This window comes from Branchiostoma floridae, chromosome 3 (assembly GCF_000003815.2).
Source record: "Branchiostoma floridae strain S238N-H82 chromosome 3, Bfl_VNyyK, whole genome shotgun sequence".
Lineage (NCBI taxonomy): Eukaryota > Metazoa > Chordata > Leptocardii > Amphioxiformes > Branchiostomatidae > Branchiostoma > Branchiostoma floridae.
The window spans coordinates 32,059,748-32,078,599 of NC_049981.1; the positions used below are offsets into that span (position 1 = coordinate 32,059,748).

General features: G+C 41.1%; 1 protein-coding gene across 1 annotated transcript; it reads left to right on the forward strand.

The window, feature by feature from the left end:
• Positions 1-1,809: 1,809 nt before the first annotated feature.
• On the forward strand, positions 1,810-15,229 carry LOC118411399 (sphingosine-1-phosphate lyase 1-like). The gene is made up of 15 exons (XM_035813666.1): positions 1,810-1,933; positions 4,723-4,888; positions 5,537-5,604; positions 6,182-6,329; positions 7,136-7,215; positions 7,419-7,547; positions 7,886-7,974; positions 8,221-8,329; positions 9,296-9,331; positions 9,777-9,839; positions 10,323-10,469; positions 11,076-11,259; positions 12,423-12,624; positions 13,851-13,971; positions 14,614-15,229. The coding sequence occupies exons 1-15, from the start codon at positions 1,895-1,897 to the stop codon at positions 14,746-14,748; spliced, it is 1,716 nt and encodes a 571-aa protein (XP_035669559.1). The 5' UTR covers positions 1,810-1,894; the 3' UTR covers positions 14,749-15,229.
• Positions 15,230-18,852: the final 3,623 nt, after the last annotated feature.

Genomic DNA, 18,852 nt, shown 5'->3' on the forward strand with positions numbered 1-18,852 from the left:
TCTTAGAGAAATAAGAGACAATATCGAATACAATAACGTTATCTATTTCATTGGTTTATATTGATTTTCCATCTTATAACGTTATGAATATGTCAAAGCTAATTTTAGGATTAAAAGAAGAGAGGGAAGGAACGGCGGATAAGAAAGAAGGAAGTCAATGTAGTATCGAGGGAAGAAAGGGGATTAGAAAAATAAGAGGATGGAAAGTGATTAAGGGTAAGACTCTGGGATAAGAGACAAAGAAGGAAATAGAAGTAACGTCAATGAAGTCTAAGAAAAAGAAAAAGGAAAGCACTGAAGACTAAAAAGGCCGGAGGGAAAAGAAGGAGAGGGGCAAAAAGGAAACTCAAATATAGCCACACACACACCAATGACGGCAACTAATCTGAGCATGAAAGGTTCATAATATCTCCACAAATGCTTCATCAATTTCATCGTACATAATTGAAAAGCCGTTTACAATGATATCCTATTTGTTATGAATCATATTTCTATGGATTTAGCACGAAGGTTATGTGCGTAACGTTAACCGAAGCTGTGGCGGTGCCGAGTGTGAGTCTTGGTGGTAACGGTTAACAGTCAAAGAAAAGAAATGCCGAAATTTCCTAACTTTATTTTGTGCCGATGGGTCAGTTAATACATTCCTAGGAGCCGAGGAAAGCTAACTAGCACCAAGGCTAGAAACACATATAAAAGGTAGTGTGGCTCGGAGTCAATAGTAGTAGAGTAGAAGCTCTGTCGAGTGTGAGTCTTTCCTCCTTGGTAACGTTTAAAGAGAATAAATGCAGAAATTCCCCAACTTTTTTTGTGCCGAGTCAGTGAATACATTCCTAGGAGCCGAGGAAAGCTAACTAGTACCAAGGCTAGAAGCGTCGTCAAAAACAAAGGTAGTGTCTTCGGGTCAATAGTATTGAATAATTTCTGAACAGGTGTTGTGGCTCAAGCTTTTCCGGGTATGTCTCTTGCACTGATGAGACGAGGGACGACTTGGCGTGCACTGACTTCAAAGACTAACGTAAAGATGTAACAATAACGAAGCCGTGTAGAAATACAATATTGATCCCCGATATTATCGGATCCATTGGATCATTATGGCACTAGCATAATGAAACCATGAAAACAATGAAACTTTGACAAAAAACAAGGTTATGAAAAAGATTCATTTGCATTACTGACTTTTGACATGACACACAATAAAGGTGAACTGAACTGTCCCTGTCAATTCCGTAATAGTGAATGCATCAGATGCGGACAGTTACCCGCATTTAATACCATAACCCTTGAAAACCCTAAAAATTACCCAAACAAAAAAGATATCTAGGTTGTGACATTTGAGAGTCTTTTTTTTTTGTACTTGAGTATTACTTTCGAGGTGACATTGATACTTTTATTCTGCACTTGGAATTGTATTTTGGCGACAATGCATGCTTATCCCATGTGCTAATGTTACCCGATATTTTCATTTCATTATTTTGCCATCCATCTGTCATTTTTATTCATTCCATAATTCAGTTTCGTCTGACAGGTGCCGTGGCCAATAACGGTCTCAATGGGACCTGTCGTAATTTCCCGGGGGATTTGTTTACAAAACAACAACGGGAGGCGCGGCAAAGCCTAGCGGTCACCGGACTGTTCTAGTACAACAGAGTAAGGGGTAAATAAAAAAGAATAATGTGTAGAAACGAAATAAAGTTTTCTATCATAGATGATAAACTCAAACGTTGTATGATAAGATTAATTTATTCTAATAATTTCTAATAATTATTTAGTACAAATATATATAATTAGTGACAAATAAATAATAATTCATAGAGAAGATTCCCCCATTTTAGGAATGTACCGTTCCGAACGGCGCCCATTGTGACCTGTCACCCTTGCCCCGGTAACCGGAGTCATGGCGCTTTTCGGGATGGATGTGTATCTGCATGTTCTCGTAAGTTTCTGCCATTTCTACTATTTCTACCCGTAAAGTAGGCCCCATATTTTGCTGAATGTAGGGTGAATATACGGGGTACATGTGGGTCGAGTCCGTTTTGTTGTAATTTGTTGGTATTTCTTGTTATATTTCGTCGAATTGAGTGTCCTTTTGCGCGAGCGTTAGTTACACAACTCAATTTCTGCTATTCTCCAAGCAGAGGTTTAGTCGCTGAGACATTGTAGTCGGGATTTTTAATCTGAGAGGAGCGAGCCGGTTAAAATCTTGACGATTGCTATATCTCCACGACTCAACCTCTGCTTGAAGAAGAAGTTTCTACCATTCTTCCTCCTTGCTTTTATATATAACGCTGATTTGTTATCACTTGTCACACCAGTTTGTCCAGTACTAAAACCAGGGGTGCCTAAGCATTTGCACGAACCCTATGAAATTCGTACGAATATTATGTGATACACACGAATCACTATGCGAAAACGCACGAATATTATGAAATTCGCACGAATCACTATGCGAAATCGTACGAATTTTATGAAATTCGCACGAATCACTATGTGACACACACGAGCCTTATGTGATTTGCACGATCCTTATGCAAAATCGGCGGCCGGGAGGAGGCATGATTTTGAGCGTTTCTACCCGAGATATTTATATTTCAAGGCATGGAATGGACATTTACCGTCGCAAAGATGTATTTGATAGCCTGTGAGCTACTGTTTAGCTTCATTTCGGCGTGTTACATCGTATTTTCAGTCGCCGAAGCGGCGAAGCCGCCATCTTGAAAATCCCGCTCCGTTTGTCACGTGACCCCGCCAGTGGTTGCGCAATTTCGCATAAGGATCGTGCAAATCACATAAGGCTCGTGTGTGTCACATAGTGATTCGTGCGAATTTCATAAAATTCGTACGATTTCGCATAGTGATTCGTGCGAATTTCATAATATTCGTGCGTTTTCGCATAGTGATTCGTGTGTATCACATAATATTCGTACGAATTTCATAGGGATCGTGCAAATGCTTAGGCACCCCTGAAAACCTTGATAGGTGACTATACCTAACCCTGCGGGTGTTAAATCCCTCCCACATGTATTACTGTATGTTTTATTTTGTGAAAGGCAGTGTTTGGGAACCCAAATGAACTTTGAAATTGGCCTCAGTCCAAATAACATGTCCTTGACCCTACACAAGAAATTATACACCCCGTATTATTTTTGGAGGCCAGATCAAAACAGAGATATCTCACTGCTTTCTTTTTTCCGCCCAAAAGTAGAAAGTGTAGAGATAACTCTCACCACCATGGATCGTTGCGCTACCCAAATGTAATGAGTGACGTTTAGCAACATTTAAAAAAAAAATAGGAGGAAACAAACTCAGAAAAGTGTTGTTAAATCTTTGGACTTGTTTTTCTGAGCTTTTGTTTGCACAAGCCACCATCAGCAACAAAATGTGTTTGGTTTTGAAGGTGCTTAGGTCACAACTGGTTATCAGAATAACAGTACTGCACAAATATTACTTCCCACACTTATGCTTGTGTTTTTTTTTAACCTTAATGTAACTACATCATAAACAAGACAGATATATTAACTAATCTTTGTTTTTCTTTTCTGCTGAATTTGTAAGAACTAAGATTGATCAAATGGATGTGGTTAAGCCCTTGTCTGAAACAGATATCTTTTACAGTAAGCCGCAAAAATCCCTGTTCTCTATTAACAAAACAAGAAAGATAACTGATAAGACACACACATTCCAAACTGGGATTTTGGTAACCACCCCAAACTCCCGAAACATTTTAGTAAACTTATGTAGAATTGAAACATATGACAGAAAGACAAGTGGCTGAGCTTTAGAGTTCTTTTCAACGTCCATCTGCAACAGAACTCCCTCTGATGGTCCAGTGTTTGTTTTTGTTGCAGCTATAACATACATATGTTTCCTAATTCTTGAAATAATTTGTGAGAAATGGTCAACTAAGTAGTAAAGAAGGCCAGTTCTTAGTGCAGAATGTGTCATGATTATTGTATCATGTTGGTCGTATATCACAGAGTAGTGGGTTACCTTTAAGCTAAGGATGCAAGAAAAAATTTGTCCTTTGCTCTCTCTTGATAAATATGTTGTTGCAAGCCAAGGATCAGTTGCCAGCTTTTCCCAGACACAGCAAACAAAGCTAACAGGTTTGATCTAAACAGGGTATAAAGGTGGACAATGAAGGTTCATCCTTCTGTTTGGAGCTTTTCAACTTTTGTGTCTCTGAGTTATCTTATTTCAATGGCTAAAGGGGAACAGGATGGGCATTGTGTATCACTGATAGGGACTTGTTGTACATAGGAGTGTGTGTATTGTCAGGGATTTTAGTGGCAGTTTATTCCCAAGTCCCAACTAATCCCAAGTAAAGAATCTGTATCATTTTTTATCCTAGTTAGTTTACGGGAATTACTAAATACTTAAGGAAGGCTAGTCTGTGCCCTGCTTTATCTGTACTTCATAAACAAAATATCCAGTTGTGGGGCTAAGAAGACAGAAAGAAACAAATCTATGGATTTATACCTGTAGAATCATACTGATTAGAATTTAGATATTGTTGAGTCGAGTCTTCAGCCAGAATTTCTGTTTTAGTGCCACTCTTCATGGAAGAAACATCTCAGGTTTCCGTGTGTTGTTGAGTGCCCTGAAGTTGTTTACCACTGGGTGGTTTTCCATGTTCTCTTAATGCAGAAATGTCAACTCTCAAATGACTCCGGATCCAGACCGCACTACCAGGGCCTGACTGACATCTTTTCTTTCTTTTTCCAGCTCGAATCCGCATTTAAAGTTTCGGATTATGTCACGTCGATTGAAGAGAGTTTCAACACGTACATTGAGCAGAATGGTTATCCGCCGCACCAGTTGTTCCTGTTCACCATCGCCGTCACACTGTTGATGGTATGGCTCTACAGGTTCTTCTTCATGCATGAGCTCAGTAAGTTATGCCCTTCACCTGTTTGTTAAAATGTTTGTCACGAAGCTTTCCACGAAATCGTCTTCCGGGAGGGACGTAAAACGGGGGTCCCGTGCTCGAGGAGTTGCCTCGACCACGTTAAACAGCCTCATTACCCACACTTTGGGTACCTACTGGCTGCAAAATACACCCGATATTATTATACTAATCTTACCCATGAAATGTTCTTGCGCATAATTATTTGTCTGTTATGGCTAAAGATTAGTCACTTGGAAAGTGCAGGATAATTCTTAAAAGGTTTGCAACGTCTGATTATGTCAGAAATGAAAAATGAAGAGGAGTTTTCTTTGTCTTGTAAAAGTTTTACTTAAACTGGAAATTCATTTTTATGAGTATCCTAACTACATGTATACTCAGTTCAAACGTACAGATGTATGAACTATCATAAAGTTATGGCATTCATTTGATGTCACATGTAGATCTGAAAAATTAAATTTTAGTTAGTCAAGAAGCTACTAGTAACTTGCCTGTGTTATAATATATTTGTGTTTAAAGCAGTTTAAAGCAGGTCTGACCTGAGTCATTTCCTGGTAAAATAAATAAAGTGAAAGTGTGTGTGAAACTTTAAGATTTTGTGTTTATTTCTTACACGTACCTCCCTTCCTGTAGGCATGTGGGAGAGATTCAAGCTGTCGCTTTTCAAGACAGTTAGGAGGCTGCCCTACTTTGGGCCACAGGTAAGACACTGCTACTGTAGTGTTACATGTGAAGGAAGTGGACAAGACATTTATGGATCAGTTAAAACTTAGAAACTGTAGTTGTTTTCTTTGAAGTATCTGACAATGCATCTGATGCTTCCCCAGATTCAGAAGGAAGTACACAAGGCCCCAGACATGTTTGCCTGGGAAAATCAGACTGAGGGGGTGCTTTCCTCTCGGCCTCTAGGAGTCTGGTTTTCCCGGGGTATAGACATGTATAAAATAGTTAAAAGGAACTATTCAGGACACAGTTTAAAGTCTGTTGTGTTTTTGTTTGTCTTTGAAGCATCGGCTGTTTTCCTCAGATCCAGGGGAAGTTGGAAAAGTCACCTATGAGTATGAAGCAGTTAAAAGGAAGAAGTCAGAAAACAGTTTAAACAGTTTTCTTTCTTTGTTCAAAGTTCCTGACCATGTAGCCATTGTCTTTCCCAGATCCAGGGGGAGTTTGAACTTGGAAAAAGGCATTAGACATGTATGAAACAGTTTAAAGGAAAAAGTCTTTAGTGTTTTTTTTGTTTGTTCAAAGTTCCTTACATGTATTCATTGTCTTCCTTAGATCCAGAGGGAGGTTGAAAAGACCCTTGACAAGATGGCGGGGTCGATGTTCCAGCTGCCCCCGGGGATGAAGTACGTCTACGGGCTGCCCGAGAACGGCCTGTCTGAGGACCAGGTCATGCGGGCCGTCAAGGGCTACCAGCAGCTCGGTAAGGAACTACTTTCTCATTAGTATGTCAGATCTCAAAATACCACCTGCATATACAGGTTAGGGCAGGTAAAATTGAAGCTGTGCAGGTATTTCTGATGTCTACCTGCACCTAACCTGCACTGGTCCATGTACTGGGTTTTATGCATTATTTGATGTCCTGTCATGTAGGTGTACATGGATTGTTATTATCTGCATTGACTTTTACCACCTATAGAGTATAAAAGAAAAAGAAAAATAGCAATGGTACCTGAACAATTTTAGTATGATCCATACTTCCTAACTTCAGAGTGGTGCAGGTAAAATTGTCTGGTGCAGGTAATTTTCAATGTTACCTGCACCAGTGCAGGTATGCAGAAAAAAGTATTTCGAGCCCTGTATGTCAAAAAGCAGATAGGATATGATTTTGTCATATGTCAGACGTTTCAGACACTATCCCATATCGTGTCATTGATGAAAGACATTGGATGGTTGTCTGAAACGTCCGACTGTTTCCAAAATCATCTCCAGTTGCTGAATCAGTTTTGAAGAAACAATGCTTGCTTGATGTTGAAAGTTGTTGAATCTAAAAAGCTATCAGTCACTGAAGTGGAGTACTATGTAGAGCTTTATACTTAAACATTATAGTACATGATATTCATGGACCTAGTGGCTATTGATAGCATAACAGCACATTGTAGAAAAACAAAGCTACATTGTTGGTAATCATGGGTAAGTTGTTCAGAGTCTGACCTTGAAGTTTTTGTGCCTCGGTATAAGTGATATCTTGATATCTTTCAAAAATTAAAATGTTTCCTTTTATTGCAGGCCACGTTGACTGGAAAAAAGGAAATGTTTCGGGCACTGTTTACAGTGGACAGCCTGAGCTGACGCAGCTCTGCACCAAGGTGTGTTGTTTGTGTGTCTGTTTTGTTTTGTTTGTTTACTGTTTTGTTTGTTTACTAACTTTTAGGGTAACACTACTAGTGTAACCACTCGTTTACCCACTAGTTTACACAGGTGTAGTTGGATAAACTCTTTTCTTACCATCTGTGAAAGTTTCATTAGTAAGAATACCTTGAACCTTAAGCGAGAAACTCTGTGCCGGCAGGTGTACGGCGAGTTTGCGTGGTCCAACCCGCTGCACCCAGACGTGTTCCCCGGCGTACGCAAGATGGAGGCAGAGGTCGTGGCCATGACCTTGAAGATGTTCAACGCCGGAGCGAACGCCTGCGGCGCGGTGAGTCACCCATACACGTGGAAAAGTGACAACTGACTATCTCAACTTCAGACTTTTCCTACAAGACAGCTTTGTGTTTGGTAGTGTCGGTTACGCCTGGGTCATATTTCCCATCCGGAGTCTGGCCAGACAGGTTTGGCGAATGAAAAGAATAAAAGGCAACAAAATCACAATACGTACTGAAAATATACCAGAGCATGAATATGAAATATAGCAATAAAGCAACACTGTCTAACGTATTGTTTGTTTACTAGATGAAATTCCAACAACACGGTCTAATATGTAGACTATTCTGGTGCAGGAACACAGCGTAACATGTTTGTTTGTTTGTTTACTAGATGACCTCTGGCGGCACAGAGAGCATCCTGATGGCCTGCCTGGCCTACAGGAACATGGCTAAGGAGCGCGGTGTCACCCTGCCCGAGATGTAAGAACCTTTTTTGTTTGTTTTTTTGTTTGTTTGAAGATAAACTTTGTTGTTGCCTACTCTTCCATTGACAGGGAAAAACTGTTTTAGAGCAAAGCTGGTTTCTTTTCCTGTAAATAAGAACAAAGTTACGTCTTTAACAATTATTTCTGTGGGTTGGATCAAAATTACACAAAGTTAACGTTGATGGTGAAAAATGTGCCACTTCTCTTTTGTTTGATCAAACGTTTGTTGTTTTCTCCCCAGTATTGCCCCCTTCAGTGTGCACGCTGCGTTCGACAAGGCTGCCCACTATTTCGGCATGAGGATCATTCACGTCAGGATGGACCCCAAGTCTTGGAAGGTCAACATCAAGGTATGCAGTCTACACATTACAATGTAGTGGTATTCAGTGTTTGATTATGAATACTTCTGCGAGGGTCTCTGACACAGGGGTACAGTAGGTGGCAGTTGGCTATTCTTCACGCCGTGATTCCATGTGGCTCAGTCCACTGATACCAGACAATATTTATTACTAGAAGTAGTATCCAGTATTTGATTTTCATACTGCTGTATAGGTTCCTGACACAGTAGTGGGTTAAGCAGTCAGCTGGTCTTCACACTGCGGCGGTTCCATGCAGCTTTGTCCAGCGGGCTCACCCTAGTTAGACTGCACACCTTGATACCACCCTCCTAACACAGGATTAAATCTTCGACATGGCTTTTTAGTAGTAGTAGTAGTAGTATCCAGTATTTGATTATACTGCTGCTGGGGTCCCTGACACACGGGTAGTCTACCAATGGCCTCTTTCCAGTGTGTTCACTTGTACAAGGCAGTAGTTAGTAGTAGCCAGTATTTGATTTTCATACTGCTGCGAAGGTCCCTGGCACGGAGACAGCAGTCTGCCCTGGTACTTGTGACTTATGATGATTAACATGCCACGCAAGCACAACCAATGACACTGTGACCAACAGTAACCGGTACATCGTACTGCCCGGCTGTACCTGCCCCTTAAATGACACTGTGACCAACAGTACTGTAAATGCAGAAACTTTCACGGTGGATGAATGTTCGCGGTTTTCGCGGTGGCCGCTTCACCGCGAACTTAAAACCACTGCAAACATTCTTCCATGGCAGTAAGAGACTACAGTGCATGATGCTACTGCGAACTTAAAACCACCGCAAAAAGTCCTTTTTCTGCTACCGCGAAATTAAATCCCCGCAAGCTTAAATGCATTTACAGTAACTGGTACATGGTACTGGTACCCACCCCAGTAACCGGTATATTGTACAGTAGCAACAGTAACTGTTTAGGAGTAACGTTTCCTCCTGTCCCCCCAGGCCATGCGGAGGTCCATCAGCAGCAGCACCTGCATGGTGAGTTAACCCTAATCCTGCTGCCTAATCCTGTAGACCCTGCAAATTTGGAGCCTTAAGGCTACCTTAGCAGGCATAAGGTTTATAAAAGGTCTCACTTAGTTCAAGTACTCATAGAAGCTCATCTGTGTTGGTAGTAATCATAGAACAATGCTTAACTTTATTCCAGCACCTAGCTGGATAGTAAGTGAGTGAGTGACGTGTACACAGATCAAATTTTCAACAACCACCGTTACCTTCTTCAGGATCAATACCTGAATCACTTATCAGAAGAATGTAAACATGCGAGAGTTTTGCAGACACGTGTACAAATACATTATTGTACATTTACATGTACACGAAAGTTACAACTGTTACAAGAGGATGTCTCACTTGTACATGAATTCTGTGCTGTTTGCTTGTACCATTCTGTTGAGCTCATCAATGTTTTTGTTCCATATTCCAGCTGGTCGGATCTGCCCCACAGTTCCCACATGGTATCATCGACCCCATCGCTGACATTGCCAAGGTGAGAACTAAACTTCACTCATGTAACTTAAAAGTACTCAGCAACAGTTTCTCAAGCAACTGGTTAAACTTTGGAGATGTCAGACCAAATTGTATCCAGTTGCTTGTCGAACAGTCACCTTAGGCATCTTGGATGTGCAACCTTCATTGACACATGGTTTATTCAGTTTGAAAAAATGATGGGTGTTTGAGATGGGCTTTTTTGTTTGTTTGTTGTTTTGTTTGTTGTTTACAGCTTGGCAAGCGTTACAGGATCCCAGTGCACGTGGATGCCTACCTGGGAGGGTTCCTACTGACTACTGTAGTTGCTGATTGAGATTTTATTGAGAGTTTTGTTTGTTTGTTGTTGTTTAGACATTTGTTTGTTGTTGTTTACAGCTCGGCAAGCGTTACGGGATCCCCGTGCACGTGGACGCCTGCCTGTCTGGGAGGGTTCCTGCTGTAGTGGCTGATTATTTATTTGTTTGTTTGTTGTTGTTTACAGCTCGGCAAGCGTTACGGGATCCCCGTGCACGTGGACGCCTGCCTTGGAGGCTTCCTGCTCCCCTTCATGGGGAAGGCTGGGTTTGAGCTGCCCCCGTTTGACTTCCGTCTGGACGGGGTGACCAGCATCTCCGCTGACACTCACAAGGTTCGTATGTGGGTTCACAATGTAGGAGGTTTGTCTTTTGTTCTGAAGAACAAATATGTATTTTGAATTATCTTATACAATGATAGATTTGGTAAGTTTGAAACAACTTCCAGTCTGGATGGTGTAACCAGCATCTCCGCTAACACTCACAAGGTAGATACAAGGGATTTACAATATACTTTCTGTTTTGTGTCCAGAAATATGTAATATTGGGAATATTTTTGATCTAAATGATGTTCAGTTTTCGTCTGAACATTGTAGGCTATAGGTTTTTAAAGCCTTAACTGAAAGGAAGGGATTGTAGATCATCATTTGTACTTAGTCTGGTAATAGGAAGAAAGGGCTTCAGTTATAAGGGTTGGATATGAGCTTAGTTAATGAATGGTAAAAAGATGAACTGAGTTGCTGACGATCGATAGTGGGTGCTATATCAAACATTGGAATTTTCCCTTAGTACAAAATGTAATACTTAGCAACAACTTTTGCATGCTGGATATGAGGTAAGGTTGAAGGAAGACTGTTTTCGGGAAAAAAGGACATGAAAATCATTCTTTTGACTTATCAGTGCATTCTAACACTCTTTTGGCCCCCCTCCCCACCTTTCAGTATGGCTTTGCCCCGAAGGGCTCGAGCGTTGTGCTGTACAGCGATAAGAAGTACCGCCACTCCCAGTACTTCGTGCAGCCCAACTGGCCGGGAGGTGTGTATGCCACCGGAACCATGGCCGGCAGCCGCGCGGGCGCCATCGTCGCCGCGTGCTGGGCAACCATGATGAACATTGGAGAGGACGGTAGGGCCGACTCACTTTTTATAGAGGGGTGGTGGTCTGTTTACAGCCATCTTGCCCTGACTGCACATACTTAGACCAGGTTGTTGCTTGTACATATTAAGCCAAACAGCATCTCTTAGAATAAGTTTCTGAGTAGTAACAAAATGAAAGAGGTTTAAAATTTTTGGTTTTGAATTGTTATGCAAGTAAAGGAAAGACATGATAAACATCGGATGACGGTAGGGCCGACTCACTTTTTACAGAGGGGTGATGGTCTGTTTGCAACCATCTTGCTCTGCCTGATTCTTTTACATACTTAGGCCAGGTTGTTGCTTGTACTTATTTAGCCCAACAGTATGTCTTAGAATAAGTTAATGAGTACAAAATTAAAGACATTTAAAAATTTGGTTTTGAAGGTTTATGCAAGTAAAGAAAAGACATGAAAAACATCGGATGACGGTAGGGCCGACTCACTTTTTACAGAGGGGTGGTGGTCTGTTTGCAGCCATCTTGCTCTGACTGATTTCTTTTACATACTTAGGCCAGGTTGTTGCTTGTACTTACTAGTATTTAGCCAAACAGCATCTCTTAGAATAAGTTTCAGAGAAGTAACGAAAGAGGTTTAAAATCTTTGGTTTTGAAGGGTTATGCAAGTAAAGGAAAGACATGAAAAACATCGGAAAGGACGGTAGGGCCGACTCACTTTTTTTGAGGGGGTGTTTGACATGCATCCCTCCCTGATGTCTTAATGAATCAGGCTAGATTTTTTATTATCATAATTATGCTTAGGCCAGGGTTTTACTTATTTGGAACAACATCCCTTGGAATAAGTTTCCGAATAGCATCAAAAAGAAAAACATTTGGAAAGTTTCTTTTTAAGGGTTATGCTAGTAACTAAAAGCTTATTAGATTGTTAAACATATTAGGGGAAAAGTACTTAGGTTCCATGTACGTTGAGTGGAAGGCAAGGGCATGCATGTATTGCTTTTGATTCTACAACCCTAAAAAGGGACTGAGAGATCTACATGCATGATATGACAGTTCTTGCCCTTTGTAAGTTGCTGTGTGAGCTAGCTCAATCTGCCCAAACACAAGCCTATCATTTTTGCCATTTATATGTTAAATATACGTTGACGTGATATCCTGTTTCCTAGGCTACGTTGACATGATATCCCATTTCCTAGGCTACGTTGAGAGCACCAAGAAGATCGTGAAGGCCGCCCGCTACATCGCCAAGGAACTGAAGAAGATCGACGGAATCTTCGTGTTCGGCGAGCCTGAGGTCAGCGTGGTCGCCTTCGGATCCGAGGTGTTTGACATCTACAGGGTGTCCAACACTCTCACCGCCAAGGGCTGGAACCTGAACTCACTGCAGTTCCCATCAAGGTAGGGGGGTCTTCAAGTACAGGGGGTCTTAAGCATCAGGGGGGTCTTCAAGTACAGGGGGGGTAGTAGCAAGGGGGTATCCAACACTCTCACTGCCAAGGGCTGGAACCTGAACTCACAGCAGTTCCCCTCAAGGTAGGGGGGTCTTCAAGTACAGGGGGTCTTAAGCATCAGGGGGGTCTTCAAGTACAGGGGGGTAGTAGCAAGGGGGTGTCCAACACTCTGACTGCCAAGGGCTGGAACCTGAACTCACTGCAGTTCCCATCAAGGTAGGGGGGTCTTCAAGTACAGGGGGTCTTAAGCATCAGGGGGGTCTTCAAGTACAGGGGGGTAGTAGCAAGGGGGTCTCCAACACTCTGACCGCCAAGGGCTGGAACCTGAACTCACTGCAGTTCCCATCAAGGTAGGGGGTCTTCAAGTACAGGGGGGTAGGAGCAGGGGGGTCTTCAAGTACAGGGGGGTCTTATTATGAAATGTTCAAGGGTGGGAACTTAAAGTCTCTGCAGTTCCCCTCAATTAAGGTAGTGGAGTCTTGTTCAAGTACAGACAGTAGGAGCAAGTGGTCTTAAACACCAGGGGGATCGTGCTAAGAGTAAATCTGTAACCGTTCTTAATGTACATGGGGAATTGTTTCTGATTGAATGATATTTGCAAGCATGTTTGATTTGTAGTGCATGTTGTTGTTACACGTTTTTTTGTGTGCAAATTATGCAAGCTAAATGAAGGAACAACAAAGTGGAGAGAGTTTAAGAACGACAAGGAAGAAAAAAAATTATTATCAGTATATTGAATTGTCACAGGTTAAAAAGTTAAACCCTTCCCGCGCCTGGTGGCGCATAGGGCGGTGCCCATCTCTGTTTCATTAGCCCTGGGTCACACAACGCAATCACTACAGCAGGGGGCTAGTCCACTGGTAGTGGTGTGTGTTCAACTTCCATACTCTTTCCCGAATGCTGAGTGCTAAGCAGAGAAAGCAGCATGTACCATTTTTAAAGTCTTTGGTATGACTCGGCCGGGATCAAACTCACGACCTTCCGAATGCAAGGCAAACACTCTACCCACTAGGCCATTGCATCGGCCGCATCGTAATTGTCACAGGGCTCCCTTGGAAATCAGTCTGTTAGACTGAAGGGACCACCCTACAAGATCAATACATAAATAAATAAAGAATATGCCAGAACCTGTAAACAAAATCCTGTCTAAAGCCAGACTGCTTGCCTTCCCAGCATCCACCTGTGCTGCACGCTGTGCCACACCCTTCCCGGCGTCACCGACCGCTTCATCAACGACGTGAAGAACGCCGTGGCCGACGCCCTGGCCGACCCGCAGGCAAAGACAACCGGACAGGTCTGTAGGAACGTTTAGATTAAATTTTAAAGATTCCACCCATCTGTCCTTGGAACAAGCATGGCGGTCTTAATCGTCATGTAAGACAGGATATAGGAGAATGCTTGCACACAACCAGGATATACTAACTTAAAGTTACTGTGCTCTGAGGAAGGTGTCTGTTAGACACCGAAACGTAAGCGCAGTAAGTACATCCCGGTTGTGTATAAGAATTCTCCTATATCCTTTATTCTACCAACCTGATAAAATTATTTCCCGAATCATGTAACTTAAAGACAGTCTTTTAAAGATGTACTCAGACAAACAGCTGCATCAGTCTGTGTTTTTTAGGCCTCTGACAGCTCTCATCATGAAAGATTTGTCCTGTCTATCCGTTCTGCTGAGTGGTAGTTCGTGCTGCCTATCAGTACCCTATGAATGTGTCTGAACATGTATCACAGCTGATGCACTAGAAGATAACAACAACTCATATTCTACTTATCTCATTATAGCCTGATTAAATCTCGATTATAGCAGCCCGCCCAACATCCGCCGCCATGGGGAGGGCCAGTTCCAGCCCCGGTCATCAGCAGAGTTTGTGTTACACAGATTAATCTCATTAGACTATAGAGAAAATAAAACATTGAATTGTTGTACTTTCAGGGTGCCATCTACGGAATGGCTCAGAGCGTGCCAGACCGCAAGATCATCGCTGACATTGCCTGGGGATACCTCGACTGTGTGTACGACATCAAGCGCAAGGACAAGGATGGGCCTGTCAACGGCATGCATCACTGAGGTGCTAAGTGGCCTTGGATTTTAATCAGCAGCCCCAGAGAGGCTGTAAAGGGCCTTGGATAAATGTTAAACTGTACCCACGTTTCCAAATAGCTGACAGTGAAGAAAATGTCATATGGATTTTGCAACTTACTTAAGGCCACACCAATTTATGTTTTTGGTTCTCAGTTTTTTAAAGATATCATAAACTGGAGGACCATAATAAAAGCACATCCTGTGGAAAACATTTATGCCTTAGGTGCACTCAGTTTTATGGAATAAAGACAGTCAAGTTTTTTTCTCCCACCCCACTGCTTTTATGATGTCTGCTTGCCATATTTTCACCTTAAAGTTTCTGAGAACCAAGTAGATAAATTGGTGTGGCCTTATGTGTGAACTTCACCCATATTTTGTAAGTCATACAAAAATTCTCTCACATCTTAGCGTCAGTACCTTTGTCCAGCTCAGCATAAGCAGATGTAAATCACGGTCCTGAAAAGTTTTTAAAAAAAATGATAATAATGATATAAATGTATGAAGTGTGCTGCTTACATGACTGGTGGAATTTACGGGTTATTTTTCACCAAGTTTCTGTAAGTAGTATAATTTCTACCTCTCACTAGCATCAGTATTTTTGTCCAATTCGGTACGGAGACAGTTGGTAATCACAGAACAAAAAAATAAGTGTAAAGATTTAAAAAAAAAAACTTATTGAGAAGAGATTTTGGAGGGTTGGCAACATCCAGTGCAGTGGAAGGAAATAGAGGGGAGTTCTGTTTGATACAGGCTCTCTGTAGGGTGACGAAAACACATCATGCACAGCATTGAGTTGTGTCATGTGAGGGGACCAGATGGAGGGGAAGGAGGAGGGAAAATACTTTTATCCAAACACTCAAACCCCAAAAATGTTTGCTCATTTCTGGGAAAAGATATTGAGTAGAATTTCTGATATTGGATTGCTGAACGGCATTCTTCCCTGTGGTACTTGGTTTGAAAACCATATAGTAGCACACGGGTGGTGCTGGGATCACTCATAAATTGCAAAATTTAGCTGCCTACATGCACATGTTGCTGTCCTGCAACCAATGGGATAACAGAACAGTCCCAAATAACCAAAGGAATAACAGAACAGTCCCAAATAACCAATGGGATAACAGAACAGTCCCAAATAACCAATGGGATAACAGAACAGTCCCAAATAACCAATCGGATAACAGAACAGACCCAAATAACCAATGGGATAACAGAACAGTCCCAAATAACCAATGGAATGACAGAACAGTCCCAAATAACCAATGGGATAACAGAACAGTCCCAAATAACCAATGGGATAACAGAACAGTCCCAAATAACCAATGAGATAACAGAACAGTCCCAGATAACCAATGGGATAACAGAACAGTCCCAAATAACCAATGGGATAACAGAACAGTCCCAAATAACCAATGGAATGACAGAACAGTCCCAAATAACCAATGGAATGACAGAACAGTCCCAAATAACCAATGGGATAACAGAACAGTCCCAAATAACCAATAGGATAACAGAACAGTCCCAAATAACCAATGGGATAACAGAACAGTCCCAAATAACCAATGGGATAACAGAACAGTCCCAAATAACCAATGGGATAACAGAACAGTCCCAAATTACCAATGGGATAACAGAACAGTCCCAAATAACCAATTGGCTAACAGAACAGTCCCAAATAACCAATATAATAACAAAACAGTCCCAAATAACCAATGGAATGACAGAACAGTCCCAAATAACCAATAGGATAACAGAACAGTCCCAAATAACCAATATAATAACAGAACAGTCCCAAATAACCAATGGGATAACAGAACAGTTCCAAATAACCAATGGGATAACAGAACAGTCCCAAATAACCAATATAATAACAGAACAGTCCCAAATAACCAATGGGATAACAGAACAGTTCCAAATAACCAATATAATAACAGAACAGTCCCAAATAGCCAATGGGATAACAGAACAGTCCCAAATAACCAATGGGATAACAGAACAGTCCCAAATAACCAATAGGATAACAGAACAGTCCCAAATAACCAATAGGCTTAGAGCAATAGTAAACAACCAACAGGAAAAAGAAGAACGATCTAAAATGACCAAAGGGTTTTAAAAAAACACAATGTGTCGGGAGAATAATTACTACTATGCAGAGGATAATCTGCCATATACTGGAACCTACATGTATATCGCCTGAGGTTTGTTAATAGTTGGAAGTGTTTTATGTTAAGACATGTCCAACATTGTACAGCTGTTTAAAGGTGAATGCCTCTGTAAAAATACAAAACAAAGAGAAAGCGCACATGATATGATATTAAGAACATGGCAATAAAACGTTGGTGTACTAGATCATCCTAGCCATGCTTGGTGTGGAAATATTCAATGACTTTACCGAAAAAGGGGAGTCGACAAAAATCCGTGGCCAAGCATCTATGCTGCTGTGTTGACAAATCAGTTGCCTTGATGTGGGAAAGAAAAACAATAAAATTTTCTGCTAACAAAAGCTTGATTCTATACAAGGTTCTGCGACGTAAATATAATTTTTGCATTGTATATTTCTGTAAAACTTGTCTGCTTTTCCTTATTAAGCAACAAAGAAATGCAAGTATCTGTTTGTTATGTTTATGATTATCTCTTGGTCAAGTTGTATAATTTTGGTGTGTATGTACACGTACGTAACCGTGATAAGGTAATATGTGAAGATATTGATATAATTTTCTGTCGTTGAAGGTTTTTACATATCCATTCCTTAGACATGGAAATTTTATATTTTACCTCATATCGAGTGAACTGTGATATCCGTAAAGATTGACTGATAAAGACATTCAAAAGATATACACAATGTTTCGGTTGCAACATTCTTATACTTGTATACATGTCTCGTAACTATATGAACAATCGACTAGATGTTGTTAGGACTCAGTAGCCAACCAGTATTTACGAAGTCTTGGAAACAAAACTTGCCAAAGACAGACAAGAGACAACTGCTGTAACGTTGGTGCTTAACACTGCCCTTGCGCAGTGGTGCTACCTTCAACAGTTAGACATTTTGTATGGAGATACGAACATTTATCAAAAGCTCCGTGGGAGATACGATCATCTCTCTGTTGTCAAATGTAGAGATGTAGAACTGAGTGATATCTGGCGAGGCTAGACAGATACACACATGTAACGTTTGATACTACATCGTACATCAGACTGTGACACATGTAACGTTTGATACTACATTGTACATCAGACTGTGACACATGTAACGTTTGATACTACATTGTACATCAGACTGTGACACATGTAACGTTTCATACTACATTGTACATCAGACTGTGACACATGTAACGTTTGATACTACATTGTACATCAGACTGTGACACATGTAACGTTTGATACTACATTGTACATCAGACTGTGACACATGTAACGTTTGATACTACATTGTACATCAGACTGTGACAACTGTAACGTTTGATACTACATTGTACATCAGACTGTGACACATGTAACGTTTGTTACTACATTGTACATCAGACTGTGACAACTGTAACGTTTGTTACTACATTGTACGTCAGACTGTGACACATGTAACGTTTCATACTACATCAGACTGTGACACATGTAACGTTTGATTCTACATTGTACATCAGACTGTGACACATGGAGCGTTTGATACTACATTGTACATCAGACTGTGACAACTGAAGTGGATCTCTATGAGTCAATACAGGAATCAATGTGAATTCTGTCTTGCGTGATTTTTGTTGTAACTAGAGTCCATTCCAAGACACCATGCGGATGTTTGTTGCCATTGTTTAGAATTGATTTTAAAGTTTTGTAATTATATGTCAAGGACATTTGATACTTCAGAAATATTTTTAACACTGTTTCAACTTTATAAATATTTCCCTGGTCCTGTAAAACTTTGGAAATATTCATGGTGTGGAATTGTATACTTCTAATGGTTTCTAAATAATGATAACAGCATTCTACCATTATTTACCATTTTCTACCATTTTTTGTAAATGGTTGGGTGGGCTGGGCAGATAGCAATTCACACATCCTTGCAAAGTATGGTTGGGTGCCATGCAACAATGGCCC

Excerpts from the sequence above, each read along its gene's own strand:
- LOC118411399 (XM_035813666.1), top strand. The coding sequence starts at position 1,895 with ATGGCGCTTTTCGGGATGGATGTGTATCTGCATGTTCTC. Across the intron at positions 5,605-6,181 it reads TGCCCTACTTTGGGCCACAG|ATCCAGAGGGAGGTTGAAAA; the intron begins GTAAGACACTGC and ends TGTCTTCCTTAG. Across the intron at positions 8,330-9,295 it reads CTTGGAAGGTCAACATCAAG|GCCATGCGGAGGTCCATCAG; the intron begins GTATGCAGTCTA and ends CTGTCCCCCCAG.